Genomic DNA, 17,412 nt, shown 5'->3' on the forward strand with positions numbered 1-17,412 from the left:
ATTACTCATTTATCCGTATTTTATTTTTTATTCACCTTATTTTGTGGCAGAAGTTTCGGTGTACAGTTCACGTGCGACCCGGATTATTGGTTGTGAATCGTTACATGGAGTTTTGCAACACGTTCTACTGAATATTGAACGAATTGAAATTTTCAGAGACGCAGATTATTCATTATGCGGTTAGTATCACGTGATTTCATGGGGATCATATATGGAGACTAGAACTGCGGTATGGGTTTGAGCAATCGTGTACCTCTGATCAATCCGAATGAAGTAGTAAGAACAAATTTTGCGTAGACTGCCTTACGCCGCAGAATGTGGAAAAAATGAGTCACGCTTCAACTCATTTGTACTAACGTAAAACAACGTAACCAATCCACAAAACCACACCCAAGACAAAGTAATTTTTAGATCTTTACTATCTGGGTCAGTTCTGAAACAGGCAATCGATATCACCTCAGGGAACTCGAGTTTTTTTGCACTATGCTTCGTGCTACGAACTAGAACCATGACTGAGGTTCAGCTCTGTGTCCTTGACCCTGGATTCGATCAGCATTGAGTCAGGGTTATTCAGGAATGTAGAAATCTTTTAAGCACACGCTCCTCCGATGGCGTTTCAAGTTTTCTATCAGCACCGTCGGTATCGCTGCAACTGCAGACCAACTGATAAGTGCAATTACCAGTGAAAGGAAGAAGGCATTCGCTGTAGAGTTATTTATCAGAAAACGCCAACTGAACGGTTAGACTATTGGACGGGGAAGCAAAATTCTCATATGCATCTTGTTTACAAAAACTAAATATCCACCTTCCGCTTGAACGCGTCTTCCTGAACTTTCCTGGATATTCATTGAGTGTTGCTCAAACCCAAGCAAAGGCTACAAAGCGAATCCACAAATTCCGTAAGAGATCTCACTTTTCAAGAGACGCAAAGTGGATTTACAAGAAAACATGCTACTCGCATGCCACCGTCATCAGTAGTATCACCGTTACGCCGGTAGATAAAAATGGCGTTTGCCCTTGGATTGACAGCAGTAGTCTAGTCCCCCTGTATATCTCTACACAGATTTTGTGCATCATCTGTTCAGAAAAGGGATATATTTAGTATCTGTTAAGATGGTTTAACAACATGATCACTCGGGCTGAGCTCAGCTCATATCAGTCGCACAATGATAACTTTTCCGTTAGGTCAAGCAATATTGGTATTGTGGGATCGAGTAATGTTCAAAAGGGAGATTTTGTTTTGTCAATAAGGCCCGTTTGTTCTGAAAAGCCAAAATACTATGTACAACTGTTTCATCCGTATTGTGGGTGATCAGCAGTGTGCATGTTACGAAAATCCATTAAGGGTTCAGTTCAATCGTAACCTCTAGTTGACCTACCCTTTTCATCAACTTGCTACACATGCTGTTCATCATAGCAGGACCGCCTTGGATGATGCCCCAATCCGGCAAACTTCAATCCCAACCTAGAAGCCTAAATGAGCTCACGACCCGGGGTCTTTCCATTGGCCCTTGGTACCATCCTCTAGCCAGCCAAGCGGACTTCCAATAACCTTTTATTCTGGAAGTTGCAACTGGCAAAATTATATTGCAGTACTAGCGAAGTACACTAAGTTGCATACCAATTTGGTTACGAGGGGAGACTCTCCTGGAACGCAGCTCACTCTCGATTATGATGTTTTGAAGCAACTGAATGTATTACACTAGGCCGCCTCATGTTTCAGTTGACTCGATATTTGAGATACATTGTGTGGTCGTGATACACACTATTCATTAGGTCGAACAGTTTTCAGGAACCTTAAGAGTAGTGTATTACGTCTATATTACAATGCCTTGTTCGGCGATCCCAGTGTGATTCGTCTGGCCTGTCGAGAATTTTCGGCGCATTCTGGCACATGGAACCTAGGCTGTCTACAAACAACAAGCCTTGTCTCTGCTTTCAGCTCATGGTCTGATAACCACTTCATAGTAGTCAGTTCATAACACACTTCCAACTGATCCAAAGCCCCATTGACATATTCGGGATGCCTTTTTCCGTGCACATAAACACACGCTCACCGCTTTCCCGTTTTGATCCGAATATCCTTACATCAGCATAGCAAACCCAAAAGGGACCCCATCCGTTGCATTCCGTCGACCTCACAATCTCCGGAATCCAGCGGCCACGTTTGAACATTTTGTCTACTATCTCATTTGAGTATAATGCAACAACGAAATCAATCACTGATCTTTTCTGTGGTCCGGCTATCACGAGGGCAGTTGCTCCATAGCGGAACAGTGTATCACCTGTCACAGAAGTAAAGCTCAAAAGTCCTAACCCTTCTCCATGATCTTCCACACTTCCCGACTCTCGTTTTAGACATGTGCGCCCCTCGTGCGATGGTTTTTTATGTCAGCAACTGTATTGATTGTCCTACTCGTCGATCCCATCCGTGATAACCCCACTGAAACGTCTCCAAAAACGCTTGCGGAGTTCTTGGTATCATTTTTTTCAGGCAACCATGCAAACATCAAAACGACTACTCCGTCGTCTTCCCACAAGTTTTTTTAGAAGCAGTCATCAAATGTTCCTTGGATTGCACAATTCCGTTAATGTCGGGTGCACACACCGGACAACTTATGCCAGATTTCAGACTACCGGTTGGGATGGCCGTGAACCCAAGTGCCTCAGATGAGCTCAACTCTATATCCTTTGCGCACGGCTAAATAACAGCCGAACCTTTTGAGGCCAAGTGACACATGCGAAACATCGCGTCTCCCCAAGGTACACAGAAAGACAATCATGCCTCTTCGTCTTCAGTAATGTCGATGGTATTCGCAGACCTCTAAAAACCACCCAGTCATCGATCGGGGACGCATCTTCTGTGAGTACTGGCCATTTGGGAGTTCACAATTGGACAACGGTTCGTATTCCACAGTCATCGATCGGGGACGCATCTTCTGTGAGTACTGGCCATTTGGGAGTTCACAATTGGACAAACGCTTCGTATTCCACATATATTCCCTCGAACTCCCAATCATGTAGCTGCGTCTATCCTTTCGTTTTCTATCTTCCCAACTCTCCCTGTACATTGCAAGCAAACAAACCTTGGTGGCGTATTTAACCGGCCTACACGGTACGTCCGGACAACTGGGTGACCACTTTTCTCGATAATTCTTTACTTTATGAGAGCTCTGTAGTGTTTCCACAGTTCCTCACCTACCGCACGCGATTCCTATGGCTAATTGCGCATTGTTACGTGCGCATACGTACATGTATGGAAACGGTGGTTTCTAAATTCAGTTACGTGACCTGAATGTGCGAAGTCAAATGACGGGAATCAGGATACAGGAGGAGTCAGGTACGCAGAAGCGACGTACTGCGACTCAATGCTCACAAAGCGGAAATTCCGTCTGTCCACAGATCAGTGTGAACATCCCATTGCTGTCATCCTGAGTGATAGCAGTAGACCAATTGGTGAGCAACCACCGAGGAACAATAAAATGGCTGAGCTCTGGCAAAAACTTTCAGTCTCAAATGAGAAATATCGGGAGTAGCTTGCAGTGGAATTCATGAATTTGAGTGTACGTCTTCATAAGACAATATTAGTGGGACAGTCTCAAGATTTTAGCTGATTGAGCTTAAATTAGAAAGAACACGTAACTGACAGACGTTAGCTAGGCGGTGACAACACGCTCACCTAAAAGAGCTATGTCAAAACTGCACGCTTCTTTGGTGAAAAACTCGGCGGTTAAGGTGCGAGGCTATCGACCAGAACACCCATGGTTCTGATCTAATACCAGCAACTCGGTTGCTCTTGTCTAGGTATGGGCAATATCAGGAAGATCAGATCTCTGAAAGCAACCACTGGATGCCCGAAATCCACTGAGGCCCTCAGCTCCACTATATGCTGACCAGACAGACAACGCCCCCGCAATGTGCAGCGTGTCACAGCCTCGTACCAAAGCCAGGCCGCGTGCGTCAGCATTGAACGAAGTTCAGACAGTGTACCTCCAATAAATAGCTTGAGGCACTCACGCTCTCGCACTCACTTGTTCGGAATATAGCTACTGTTCCATTGTCTTTTCTCCGGCACTAGGCACTGCAGCGGGGTCAGCGGTCAGATACCACAGGTTGGCGAATCAGCAGGTATAACAGACAATCGGGCAGTATCCTAGCCCTCGCCATTCCCCTATGTAGCACTGAAGGGGCATCACAACTGAACAATTATTAGGGGAAAGTAGACGAGCACGTACAAGGGCAAGACATTTTAGTGTCGTTTGGGAGGCGAAGTCCGCTACACCCACTCATTTTGGTGTCGTTTGGGAGGCGAAGTCCGCCACACCGCCATGGATTAGAGTCTGTTTTCCAATCGAGAACTGGGCACCCCTCAGTAATAAACTCATGCGCACTCTCTATCCCCTTCAATTGATGACTGGCACAGGAATGTAGCGGACCGAACTGGGGTAGTCGTACGCGACTAACGGCTCAGTAAGTCGAAAACAGCGGTTCCTTGTTGCAAGCAACCTATGAGAAAGTGTCAACATTTCGTAGCCAGTGGGGTCGACCTTGAGCTCAATAAATGAACCAATCCGCATGTTTGACCACTCGAACTAACCGACCGCTGCGTTGATTGTACAACTGCCGAACAAGAGTAGGCGAACGGTCAAATCTTTTTTTCTTCACCGAGACAGGTGTGCTGCCACTCGCCAACGGAGCGATAGTGTCTAGCTGCGAGGTTTTTCAGTTGGCTGAATCAATCGTTCGGTGGCAACAAATCACTTTGACGTCGTAGGTGCCGCCCTTCCTGTCGGTGCACGCGAATCCCATGCTGTACACCGTACCCTTGTTTGGATTGTCCCTAGATAACATGAGATCGTGTAGTTCTCGCTCACTCGGAGAAGTTAGCGACAGGTTTTCCGAATATAGGGGAGAAAGCGAGACTTTATTTCTTATCCGACGAAAGACCACCAGGCTGGACGCAGAGATCATCTATCCTGTACCCGGGGTGGTGTACTACTAAGTTAGCTTCCGTTGTCAAAACAATAAAAGACGGATAGAAGGTGAGAAACAGATCAGGTCAACCGGTTTCGCAAGACCACATTGTAGAATAACGGATGTCATGTCAAGCTGCTCTGTTGTGCGTATCAGCTTGGCCACAAGGATCACATAAGCTGTCTTGAAATTCACAGCCGCAAAACCAAGTTGAAGGATGGTCGAGAACGGTTCATTCGCACATTGACGGACAGGTCCAGTGAAACTAAGGATTTTATTCTAAATCATTACAGACGTCGGCCACCGCCCGAGATCTGACCTTGTCTCTCAGACAAGGCTGTGTTGTGCAATCGCCAAACATCGGTCGAGGTGAACAAACCAGACTGTAAACGAGTCATTAGACAGTTATGCCGCGTGACTGTCATTTCGGCACTAGTAACCACGGTTTCGGATGTCCTACAACGAGCAACTACCGGGTGTTGTTGCACCTCAAGAAGAGTGACGACAAACAGACGACGCTGTTTGAGCGCTTCTCAGGCAAACTTCGCTCAACCATTTAACCAGTTGCCTTCCGTGTATTTTTACTCTGGGACCCCCTTCTCAAATGAAACCTCAATTTTGGGCTTATTCTGAACCGAAACTCACGATCTCGGTGTCGGTATGTAGGACTACGCAGTGGCAAAGCAGAAAACACGTCGATTAATGATGAGTGGATTAATTTCAGAGGCGCACAAATTGTAAAACTATTGAACGGTTTTCGTGGGGAGCCGTTCTCAACACGCTACAAAGCATTTCCTCAAATTAAAGTTGTTTTCGGTCGCTCGAAAGGGCTTAGGTGGTATATCAGCCTGATTTCGAATTTTCCCATTCGGATCTGGCTATTCCTGGCGTGCTCTGCTGAGCGGCGATGAACTCAAGAGAGACGCATCACGGTTGATCAGCGAATCGGCTAATGAGAGTCGAACGACGTGACTCCGTGATCCTAGGGCCTGTCACAGAGAAGCCGACAGGCCTCGGTGATCAGCTGTATGCTGTATGTCCGATCACGTGTTGTAACAAGCCACCATACGCTTTGATATGCGCTATTCGGTGATACAGCGCACCAACGACCATCACCAAAACAATTGATGGCCGAAGATCACCACACACACACACACACACGCACAGACGCACTGGAAACCTAAACGCGACACGAACACAATCAACGAACCAAGCGAATTCAGCGTACCAGCCAACATTGGGATCCCACAGACCCGGAAGTAGGGCAGGATTCACAAGGGAACAACAACATGACAGTTAATCGCTTAGGAAACTCCATCCCTAAAATGAGGATGCAGCGTGAAATCACGGCAAATCCCTCGTCACATCACAAAAAAAATAGTGGTGGAAAACAAGAGGATCCGGATGGAACGACACAATCAAGTCTGTACAAAGAACGGAAGGAAAGGTCGTTGAATTACGGCAGTCTGTGTGTGAGTGAACACTAGTCAGGTAGGAATGAGCTGAAAGCTGAAAAACAAGAAAATATCAGCAACACTAGCCACCTGTGCATACTCTGTGGTAGAAAATCGATTATGATGATGATGAGGTTGAAGACGGGGATAAAACCAACCGCGAGTAGTGTGTGCAAAAGAGAGGCAGTGTGTGGAACGATACGCTTCGAAGAGATAATCGATTATGGGAGGCGTCTGAAGGTAGGTTAGTTAACAAATTACAAGTATCTTGATTTTGATGAGTATCAGAGAAAAAACAAAACGAAAATGGACAGAAAGACATAGGTCGTGATTTTTGCTGTTGAGGGTGTGTATGGTGGGGAGCCTGGGTCTATTGATTGCGGAAAACCCCGTAACCCGAATTATTAGGATTCGGTCGTTGGCGATTGGATGCTACCTGGCACGTGAAGAGGTAGATGAGAACACGACAAGAGTAATTTTTTTCAAAAAAAAATAACAAAAGATGGTGCACATACAGACAGTCCAAAATGGGCTACAAAAAAGCCCGTGTGCATTTCTAACCAGGACGGTAATTAGCAAAAGAATTAGCTTGGGAACAACATTCCAGCGCACATAATGTACTACTCATAAGGTTGCTGAAAACAATTCGACAGCCCACGACTGGTTTCGCCCTTCTTGGGGCCCATCAGGTAGGTGCAGTTCCCGACTTTCCGTCAACCTTATGTTCTAATTGGAACCAAATTGCACGAAATGAGCGAATTGAACTCAATTGCAAACCGATTCTGGGTTTGCGAGAGACTCACCTGGAACCCGGTTGAGGAATTTCCAGCAACCTTTTAAGTAGTGCATTACGCATATACACGTATCTCGAATATCGTGCTAACTGAAACATGAGGCAACCTGGTGCCGCACATTCAGTTGCCTGGAAACAGCACAAACGAGAGATTCAGCTGGGTTCCAGGTGAGTCTCTCGCAAAACCAAATTAGTTTGCAAATGAGTGTATTTCTCTAATATTCCAGCATTTTTCTGCAAACGCAGGGGTAGCAGTTGCTGGGCCGTCAGGAAAAACACCCGAAGCGAGGGTGTCAAAAGATCGCTGGTGCAACTGAGAAGACATCACCAGCTCCTAGATTGTCCAGAGCAGCAGAACAACGGTTATTAAACTAGAAACACAAAACGCGTGGATAACAAAAGGCCAGTGGTCTGGCCTCAAAAAGGGTGTCTTGGTCGTTTGAGAAAATACAAATGGGTTCTAGGTTGCGTAGACCCACTGAGGAAAGATTGGTACACCGAGTGTTCAGCGGTGGGGAACGTTTTGGTTATCACCGGAGGGTCCCAGTTGTGGTCGTGTGGCGTTAACTCGTTTGTCGCTTCGGATGGCGAATTAACCTGGCTAGTGCATAACGTGCTTTAAAGAGGCTCACCCTAGATTTCTGGAGTTACGGCTGTGCCTCTCTGGAGAGGCCATCTAGAAGAACTAACCGAAGGAGGTCTGGTATTGAGCATGGTCCGTTCTGTGACGACTGTAGCACTATAGTAAGCTTCGAGGGACCAAACAAAATCAGTCACTTTCCACGACGACCTCTCCAGGATGAATCGTGTCTCAGGTCCATGATGGTGCTTGATACTGTCGTAAAAAGCAAAAATCACGCAAATTACGTTCGAACAAATAGAGTTTCGTTTTGGATCGTTGGTGATGCAGCCCATCTTGAATCGGATCCAACGGTTTGGACTCCAATTCGGCCTTAACCTTGAGCCTATAACGTTGCAACAAGTGATTTTGTGTGGTCGCTAGTAGCAGACTAGTATGTACCAACCTCAAAAACTTCGGTTGCCCCAAGCTGATGTGGTACCTAAAAGGTCTATCGGGCTAACATACTGATGACCTTCAGAAGCAATCCTTTCTGTTCGAGGCCCCCATTCGACTGCAACATCCAAAAGGATGCACATGCAGATCAGCACAAACCTTGAGAAATGGCCCACCGTGTAGTTTGATATGGAAAGCGCATCCGGGAACAGATGCTGCGTAGTAGTACCAGGCCGTCGAAGAGTTTTCAGCAACCTTGTGAGTAGTTTCCTTTATGAAGATAGTATCAGTGCAGTTCGGTTTCAATGCGGAAAAGCACCTAAAAATTAATTTAAGGTAGACATCCGTATTGCCACTGTCACTGTAGACTCATCCGCAATGCGAGTTAACCAGAACGCTACTCCTAAAAAGGCGTTCAGCTGTAGCACTCTTCCAGTGCCTAGCTGCCATGCCACCCGAAGGAAGCACGAGGGCTGGGATACTGCCAGGTTGCCCAAGCCTAAACAGGGGAAGTCGAGTGGCGGAGGTCGAATTCGAACCGCAGGCCTTCCGGTCAGTAAATTAGCGCTCTAACCACTTGGGTCATCTCGCCCCCTAGGCATATAGTATCATGAGCGGAAACCCTTCTAACAAGGTAAATGCTTCGAGGCACTGAACAGAGCTAGTTTGAGATCTGGTTGTCAGATTATGTTTCACTCTTTCCCTACTCGTCATTTTCTCACACGGGGACAGCCGCGGTCATCACGGAGTTCAGTAAAGATTGACGATCGGCCGGTCGGTATATAAAGCGAGGTCACGAATAAAAATCGATGCTATTCGTGCTGAGGACAAGAAGACCACGGGTCATTTAACGTGTCAACAATATGCTTCTAGAGACAATCGGCATGATTTTGAATACACATACTGCGATTTGGTGCTCATAGGGTAAAACGGCACGAAACAGTTGTATGGATGAGCAGAAAAGTATTCTCTTGATTACACCCACGTAGTCAGAGAAACGTAGGTTGTAATCGGATAAACTTATCATACTTTCACTGACCTTTGGATTCAGTATCTTGTGTGAGCCCTCCAGCGACAGCTGCAGCAAATGTGGTGGGACGTGACATGGGGCCTGTATGCGATCTCGGCGCCACGTACACTCCAGGTTGCTGAGGTCCACCTGTCAACTGGGGGCCCACTGGTTCAGCAACCGAGGTAGAGCGCGGATTCTGAGCGCCATGTGAAGGACCGTTCCCCTGGCCTATCGGACGAGGACACGTCCCGGATGGGTTGGGCGACAGGAGGCTGTTTTGGAAATATAAAGAAACAAACTTGGTTTAAACGAGCAGTAGGAAGCATTGCGTCAGTCGACCAATGAAAGAACGGCACGGTAATTCACACTAAACGGGCCGAAAGGTACACTAGGGTCTGGTAAGTCGATGTGAAATGCAGGACAGCATTCTACAAAGCCATCGACGAACGTTTGAAAGTCAGTCCTACTCTTGGATAGAGATTGACAAGCGTTCGAATTCGGCACCCTTCACCAAACACACGTAGTACAAACGCTTTCTTGTGATGGTGGCACGCGACGGCTAAATATCAAACAGAATCGGTTGGCGGACCACATATACGTTGCTTACTGGTATATAAGACGGCACACTGACAACAAAGAGCAGTGTAACAGCACACCATTGTCACAGAATCACGCAAACCTTATTGTGTAGAGTCATGATGCGCTTAAACAACCAAACACATGGTCGACCACACACAGGAGACACAAACGAAAACATAGGAAGTCACATGGCCATGGATGTGTTTGGCCAGAAAACTGGAGGATTATTCAACGGCATACTGGGAGAAGTAAATACAAGTCTGATATAGGCGGGACTAGAATAGACCAACTCACCGTTGGGTGTGTAACAAGGTTGCCTCGCCTCCATTAATGGGATCAATGGCAAACGTATGCACCAAGCCGTCGAGTCCAGCGACTATGATTCTCGGTTGATTTTGGTAGCTAAAAGAGGTAGGTAAATAAGATCGGACCAAACAGTTAACTTACAAGACGACCGCGGCCACTTTGTGCAATCCAACAGGCTGAGAAACGAGAACAGGGGAACCGGTTGAACCATCACCAGTCGCGACACTCGAGACGGCACCAGCAGCACCCGTACCAACAACGCACTGTGGACTCCCTCGGCCGGTCGCAGACCATAGGAAACTGGATGAACTGGATGGGATACGTGCATAGGCGAAAGCACGGTCTTGGGCGAATATCTCAGAAACCTGATGAGGTAAATAAGATGAGTAGGCCTTTAAGGTGCTTCCCATCCAGCCCATGAGTCCACCAGTCCAGCCCGATGAGCCGCTACTCCCGACGTTGGGATCCGAGACAAGGGGAGAGCCTCGATCGACTGTAGGTGCAGCAGCATGTCCGTCGTCAGCCGGACCCGATTCGCCATCCTCACTGCTGGTGGGGCATACGCCAGTTGTGCTACCTTGACTGACAACTGAACCGCTGGAGGTAGTACGGCGACGCGTGTAGGTAAGTGGTCCACCGTCCAAGCCTTTATTGCCTCTGGGAAAGGAGAATAGTTTAATCTACATTGAGTACAGCGATCATAAGGGAGGGGGGGAAGTTGCGAACGACATTCAACGGTAGTCTAAATTGACCCTATCACTTGTGCAATAGCACTACCTTGGTTGGTACCCATTACAAAATTACATTGGGAAGTCTTCGCCTAGCTTGTAATGAACTAGGAAAAACTTCCAAGAGATGCACATGAACAAAGAGACAATGGGTTCTCCAAACTGTCTTTTTTCACAGGCAACCAAACGTTATACGCCCTCGATTAGGTAGGGATTGGAGGTTCGTCCTAAAGACCACACGTGTTGATCGATTAGTAGTAAGCTCGAAATACCCGGAAAATAAAGATTCAGGAACACGTCACATCTGCAGAGTTAAAAACGGCATTCGGCTAAGTCGAGTGTGCAATGTTTTGGCGATGGGTTCCACTAAAAGATGCTCAAAAGACTTGAGTTCCGAAATTGCTGGGCGTGTGAGAGAGATGGTGAACATTCCATCGAGTTCAGCATAAAAATTGGTCATCCTCAAGATATTCCGTCATCGTTTTTTGTTCAACATTGTCTACTTTCCATGACAAATTTACTTATATACGTAGTCATATGTGAGGCTTTGAAAGACCTTGACAACAGGAAGGCCATGCGGTCATCTTCGACCACAGACTGTATCACAGTACTGAGGTCTTTGGAACCGAATGCTTGCTCTCGATTATACCCTTAGACTACCGGTGCGAAATACGGGCACCAAACTGCAGTCACCTGAAAAGCTGACGAAGAAAATCTGTGAATCACCTGTCTGACATTGAATATCTTTCCCTCGAAATATGGCAAGTTATCGATTCATTGCCAGGATAAAAGAATTTCACTGTTAGGATGTACAATGAATTAGGTGTACCTGCATCTAGCAGGGAGCTCAGTCAAGTCTAGAACACGTGCCAAAACATTGTGGATGAGACCGTGATCGTTCGGTTGTAGTTCTCGCCTATTCCAGTGGCGCCAACACCTGTGGAGATTGATGTGGCACAAACAAGCCTTCATAAATGGGTCACCCTGTAAGGTCAACTGTGGCGCAACATACTAAAGTGGAATTCTCTCCAGTTCTGATGATGATTTTTGGCCAAGCGGAAAAATGTAGTCATGATGGCGACCCGTGTGCGTGATTCTTATTGGTCTCCGATTTAAGGAAGCCGAGTCTGTCCGGGGAATTGAGTGAAAATACCAAAAGTCACGGATCTACTGTGAATATCGGTTTTTCTGCTCAAAGTGCCACAAAACCCGCTTCTATGGTTTTCGTGACATCTGCAAATGACACGACACTGTCTTTGAAATCTTAGGGACCGGGTATAGCATCGTCGTTATGTACATAGCCGTTCGCCACAGATAAATTAACATTGGCGTGAAAGAACTATTCCTCAGCGCAAGAGAGAGCCTACAGTGGCTGCAATAAAAGTCGTCCAGGTGTAGCACCCGTTCGGTGCCTAGCTTCCATGCCACCCGAAGAAAGCGCGAGAGATGAGATAGACTGTCCAATTCTAGACGGGCAGGCGAGATGCTGACGTCGGAATCAAAGCGCGAACCTACCGGTAAATAAGTTTGCACCCCAGCAATTGAGCTATCTCGAGCTCAGTGGACCCACATACCACATAGTCGACGTCCCGTAAAGTGTATCCATTCCATAGTCAAGGTCATAGTTAAGCTTTCATTCAGCGCCTGATTAAACAGTAGAAACTTATCTACCAGTTAGATATAGGACCCTGCATAGCGATGTACCTTTTTCGACACTAAGTAAATAGTATATGTAGTTCCGAGACGGACGGTAAATCGAAAGTTAACATTTCGTTTCGTTTCGACTAAAATCAGTACAAAAAAATGTTCAGCTGTAGCCCCTTACGGTGCCTAGCTGCCACGCCACCCGAAGAAAGCACGAGGGCTGGGATACTGCCAGGTTGCCCAAGCCTAAACAGGGGAAGTCGAGTGGCGGAGGTCGGATTCGAACCACGAACCTTCCGGTCAGTAAATTAGCGCTCTAACCACTTGGGCCATCTCGCCCAAAATCAGCACAAATGGCTCGATATTAATTAGTAAAGCTTCCTTTAAAGAGGTCAAGCATGCGAAGTTGTCGAACAAACATCGGTTACAAATCGACAGCGCTGACCGCTGTTGTCCATAATGGGGTAGAGAAACTTGTCGCCGTTTTAGCGCTAGGTGCAGCTAGTCAAATTCCAGCCCAGTCAGCTGTGCCCCGAATTGTGGTGTCCGGAACGTTTCGGACTCGAGATTCACGAAATGCTCACTGGTGATGACGAGGTCCAATGAAGTGGAGACAACTGTCCAGTGTTTCTCGGTATCTAGACAGAAACTGATTCCACCCGAAGTAAATCTTCAACATAAGATGTATGAAAATCACCATGATTTCGTTGACTCAAACACGGTGCCTCAATGAGAGCGTGTTTAAAACTTGTTCTGAAAAACAACTCAGCACCAGGATGGAGTGAGTAAGTTTAAGTACAAGGTCTTGGGAATAACGTGACGAGAGGCTGAACAACGAAAAGTTCTGCAATACGATCATGTGCCTGCGCACACGATTCCTCAAGGTCAGCAGGATGTTCGCTTTACCAAATTACAGTGACCCGTCCTAATACGACCAAACTGGTCTAACTCACTTTACGAAGTAATAGGAAAAAAGCCCAGAATAACAAACACACAGGGTGAATGCTACTAATGAAAGGAAGAAGGCCCTCGCTGCGGAGTTATTTATTAGAAAATGCCAACTGACCAGTTACAGACTATTGGACAGGGAAGCAAAACTCCCATTTGCATACTGAAAATCCATCTTCTCTTGAACGCGTCTTCCTGAACTTTCCTGGATATTCATTGACCGTTGCTCAAACCCAAGCAAATGCTACAAAGCGACTCGACAAATCCCGCAATAGATCTCCCTTTTCAAGGGACGCAAAGTGAATTTACAGGAAAACATACTACCCGCATGCCTCCCCATTAGTAGTATCCCTGTTGCAGCAGTTTCGCCCATTTTGTTTACGGGTTAGGTGTGAGGGAAATCTTTAGAAAGCCAAAAGCATCGAGAGGAACACTACCACACCACATTCTACTCAACCGGAGCTCCAGTTATGCCGTACAGAAGGCGTTTTTAGCTACTGTTCGGAAGTCCGCTGTTTTGGGGCACCACCGCACCGGAATCGAAAACATAATGGATGAAGCCGCAGCATACCAAAGGTCGTTAGCGCATTTCGATGACGCCGGGCAGATTATCACTTGAACGGAATGCGCAGACATGCGACCAGCGGAGCCACAACGGTAAGGGTCGGGTGATCAGCTGATTAAAAAAAGACTCATTCCAGTTCAACTGGACAGGAAAAAACAATCCAGTCGGCTGGTCGATTAATGGTTGCCAAACAAGTCACTCGTAGCACAGCAAGACAGAACAATCACCGTGTCCCGCCCATCCTACAACTCAAAAGGCTCTGTTCGGAAGAGGCCCAATCATGAATGTGCATGAGCTGTAAATATCGTGCAAGAAAAAAATAATTTCCCTGTCTAGCTACACAGTAACATGAACGGCACATCAAATGTTATTCTTGAGCATTCCCGTACACATGATGACGAAATTTGGCATGATGAGAACTGTTGGCGCTACATACGGCTAAGACAATTCTTCGATCCGCAGTGATCCCAATTACATGTGTACCAGCTTTTTTCAATGCCCAAGTAGTTTTCGTCTGTATCTACTCGCTCCTGATCGATTTATCGATCTACATAGTGGTGAAATAGATGATGTGGACGAAATTCATCGTAGCCGTCCCACCAACCAGCGTAAGGATTAATCGGTGGATTCGTATGGATCCATCGATTAATCAAATTCGTCCGATCGCTTGTGAATAAGATATCCAATTCAAAACTCCTTTTACAAAGTGACGTGTGACGACGTTAGCTAGCCTACTAGTGTTACGTAGATTATGCAAACTAGCGAGCAGATACTGTAGACGGAGGAACGCTGGTTTTTTTTCGGCTAAACAGCTCACTAGCCCGCTTGTTCGAACACATCCGTTGATACACACGGCGAGGCCGCGCGCCAGATCGAATATTGAAAGACTGTTGTAGCATGGTGTACGAACTAGTATCCAACATAGTTTTTTGGGGAGTGAGTCGAGAGGCCCAAGTAGGTAGACCGCGAAGTGTTAGGCGGAATTCCACACGGATCCCCCTTTACCGCTCGCAGTCAGTTGCTGCTGCGGCCGAGAAGTCCATCCCGCGCAAGACTGGCCAGAAATCTGAGACGCGGAGGGCTGATTGGTCGAAAGTCTGGACCCAACAGCCAACCATGACCCAGTATTCGCCGAGTGCCGGTTGCCAGTGGCGCATCCAGAACGCGTCGGAATTTCCGGAAAATTATTTCCGCTTACGCTGTATAGATGAAGCGCTGGACGAGTGTTCCTGACTTCGTTTGGACGTCAATATACCATGTGCACCCGTGGTAGCTGTTTTGATGTGAACGCTAGCTTGGGAGGCTCAGGCCAAGAACTAAGCTGAGAAAAGTACCGTTACTACAGGAAGGTCCGTGGTTCGAACCCGACATGTGCCTCTCCACTTCCCCTGTCTAGGCCAGGGCAACCTGGCAGTATCCCATCCCTCGTGCAACCTTCGGGTGACAGGGCAGGCAGGCACCGAAAGGGTGCTACAACTGAACGATTTCTTTCTTTCCAACGTAGTTTGCTGGGATTGATTGAAAAGGCGTAAGCGCACGCCACAGTTGGTGTTACACCAGCATAATTTAACACCGGCTGAGGCTTTGTTTACGGTTAAGCGGAGTTCAGCATACCAAGGAGAGTTGACCAATGTATCGGTCCAACATGACCGAATCAATAAGGAATTCGAATCGGACAATCCCTAGTTTGAACTTTTCACGTCCCTCGCGCACGCTATTTACGCTAAAGACCGATTCTGAGATGAAGACTCAGTAATCGACACACCAACTTCGATGATCCTGCCCATCAGGGTGATCATGAGAGTCCTTCTCATATGGAGTCTCGGGAATGCGACAGAGCACCATTCCGAGGAAATGAATCTATCGCAGTTTTGCAAAATTGGCCGTGTTAGGTGGGAATCCGTAGGCCACTGATGTTCTTCTGCTGAAGGTTTGGAAGATGAAAAGGATATAGCATAGACGTAATATACTACTCATAGGGTTGCTGAAAATGGTATAGTTCGGAGCGACCGAAACACAGGTCCGAATCTGGGCGGGGCACATGTCAGGCTTTGCGGTGCAGGGTGGACAACTGGACAGACACACTTGAGCATGTTACGAAAACTGAAGAATGTAGAAAATCTTGTATAACCTCGTGAAATAAATTTGGTGGAATGAAATAGTGCCCTAGGCTCGAGGATCAGAAGCTTCCATTGACACTGTTTTGTTGATACTGAAAAAAATATTTTTTAAAAATCTCAGCTGTAGCACTTCCTCAGTGCCTAATTGCCGTGGGATATTGCCAGCGTAGACAGGGGGGAAATAGAGAGAGGGTTCGAAACACGGACATTCCGATCAGTAAATTCGCGCTCTAACCATTCAGCCTTCTCGCCCTTCGTTGATACTGACCACAACCACCAACCCATCGCCACGCACCGCTACACTCCCCAACAACGCACTGATGATGTCACCTCGATTGATGATGAAACGACTGCAATCAAATTGCTCAGCTCAGCCACCATACGGACTTCAGTTTGGACCAAAATACGGAGCAAGCAGTGCACCGAACCAGCAAACAGTCCAATTATTTTCTGATAGTGTTTCCTCTTGTACTTGGGGAAAACTTTGAAACACGAGCCCGTATAAACGAATGTGAACTTCCGAGGAATATGTCCAACAGGGAGCATGAGAGAAACATGACGTAACTGCGTCCGACAAACAATAACCTTGTGAGGATCCTACAAATTGTGAAGTAGCCCTTTCAAAAGCCAAAACACCATGTCCATCGCCTCAACGTTTTCAAAGGTAATCAATTACGGATAACTGGCTACAGTTTCATAATGAAAATAATTCACTTAAAGTGCATTGGAAAAGATTCTACAGAGGCCTTTCGGATTGAGATGGACCACCAAAAATGTCATGTGACGTGTCACGCGGTCCGGGATTATGAGAGCACCCATATTCACGCATGCAGCTACATGTACGACAAAAAATCAAGTTTTTATAGGCAACAAGTTGAGACACGACCGCGTCACACATACACCGAGAGCATCCTGGGCTTGATTTGGCCAAGCGAAGCCCGTGGGTTTAGGTGCGTCCAGCTGTCCTGTTCCCATGACCTACATTATCTGAGAAGAGTAGCCCGTGTGACGCACTGTGTCCTATGTACACAGTGGCACCTTCGTTCTTGAAATCATCTATTTACAGGGGAGATTGACGCTCATACTTAAATGCCTCCCGCTGACCCATGGATAGGGTCCGGTCAATCCGCCCGCCGAGATGCTATTGAAGGCGACTGTTCGCCAAACCAGCTGTTCTGCAACCCAGGAAATACCAACAGCTCGTCCATCCAATGCAAGTCAGCTCGGCCGAAAATCACCCGACATAACCGATCTGGAGTGCGATAACGACGCTA

General features: G+C 46.8%; 1 protein-coding gene across 1 annotated transcript in view; it reads right to left on the reverse strand.

The window, feature by feature from the left end:
• Positions 1 to 6,273: 6,273 nt before the first annotated feature.
• T265_02386 (hypothetical protein) overlaps positions 6,274 to 17,412 on the reverse strand; it is a gene marked incomplete at both ends in the record, with an annotated part of 35,475 nt that continues 24,336 nt past the window's right edge. The window contains 4 exons of the mRNA XM_009166619.1: positions 6,274 to 6,864; positions 9,276 to 9,520; positions 10,122 to 10,229; positions 10,275 to 10,790. Of these exons, the coding sequence (XP_009164883.1) occupies positions 6,833 to 6,864; positions 9,276 to 9,520; positions 10,122 to 10,229; positions 10,275 to 10,790 (901 nt within the window). The remainder of the gene's footprint in view (positions 6,865 to 9,275; positions 9,521 to 10,121; positions 10,230 to 10,274; positions 10,791 to 17,412) is intronic.

Source organism: Opisthorchis viverrini (genome assembly GCF_000715545.1).
Source record: "Opisthorchis viverrini unplaced genomic scaffold opera_v5_29, whole genome shotgun sequence".
Lineage (NCBI taxonomy): Eukaryota > Metazoa > Platyhelminthes > Trematoda > Opisthorchiida > Opisthorchiidae > Opisthorchis > Opisthorchis viverrini.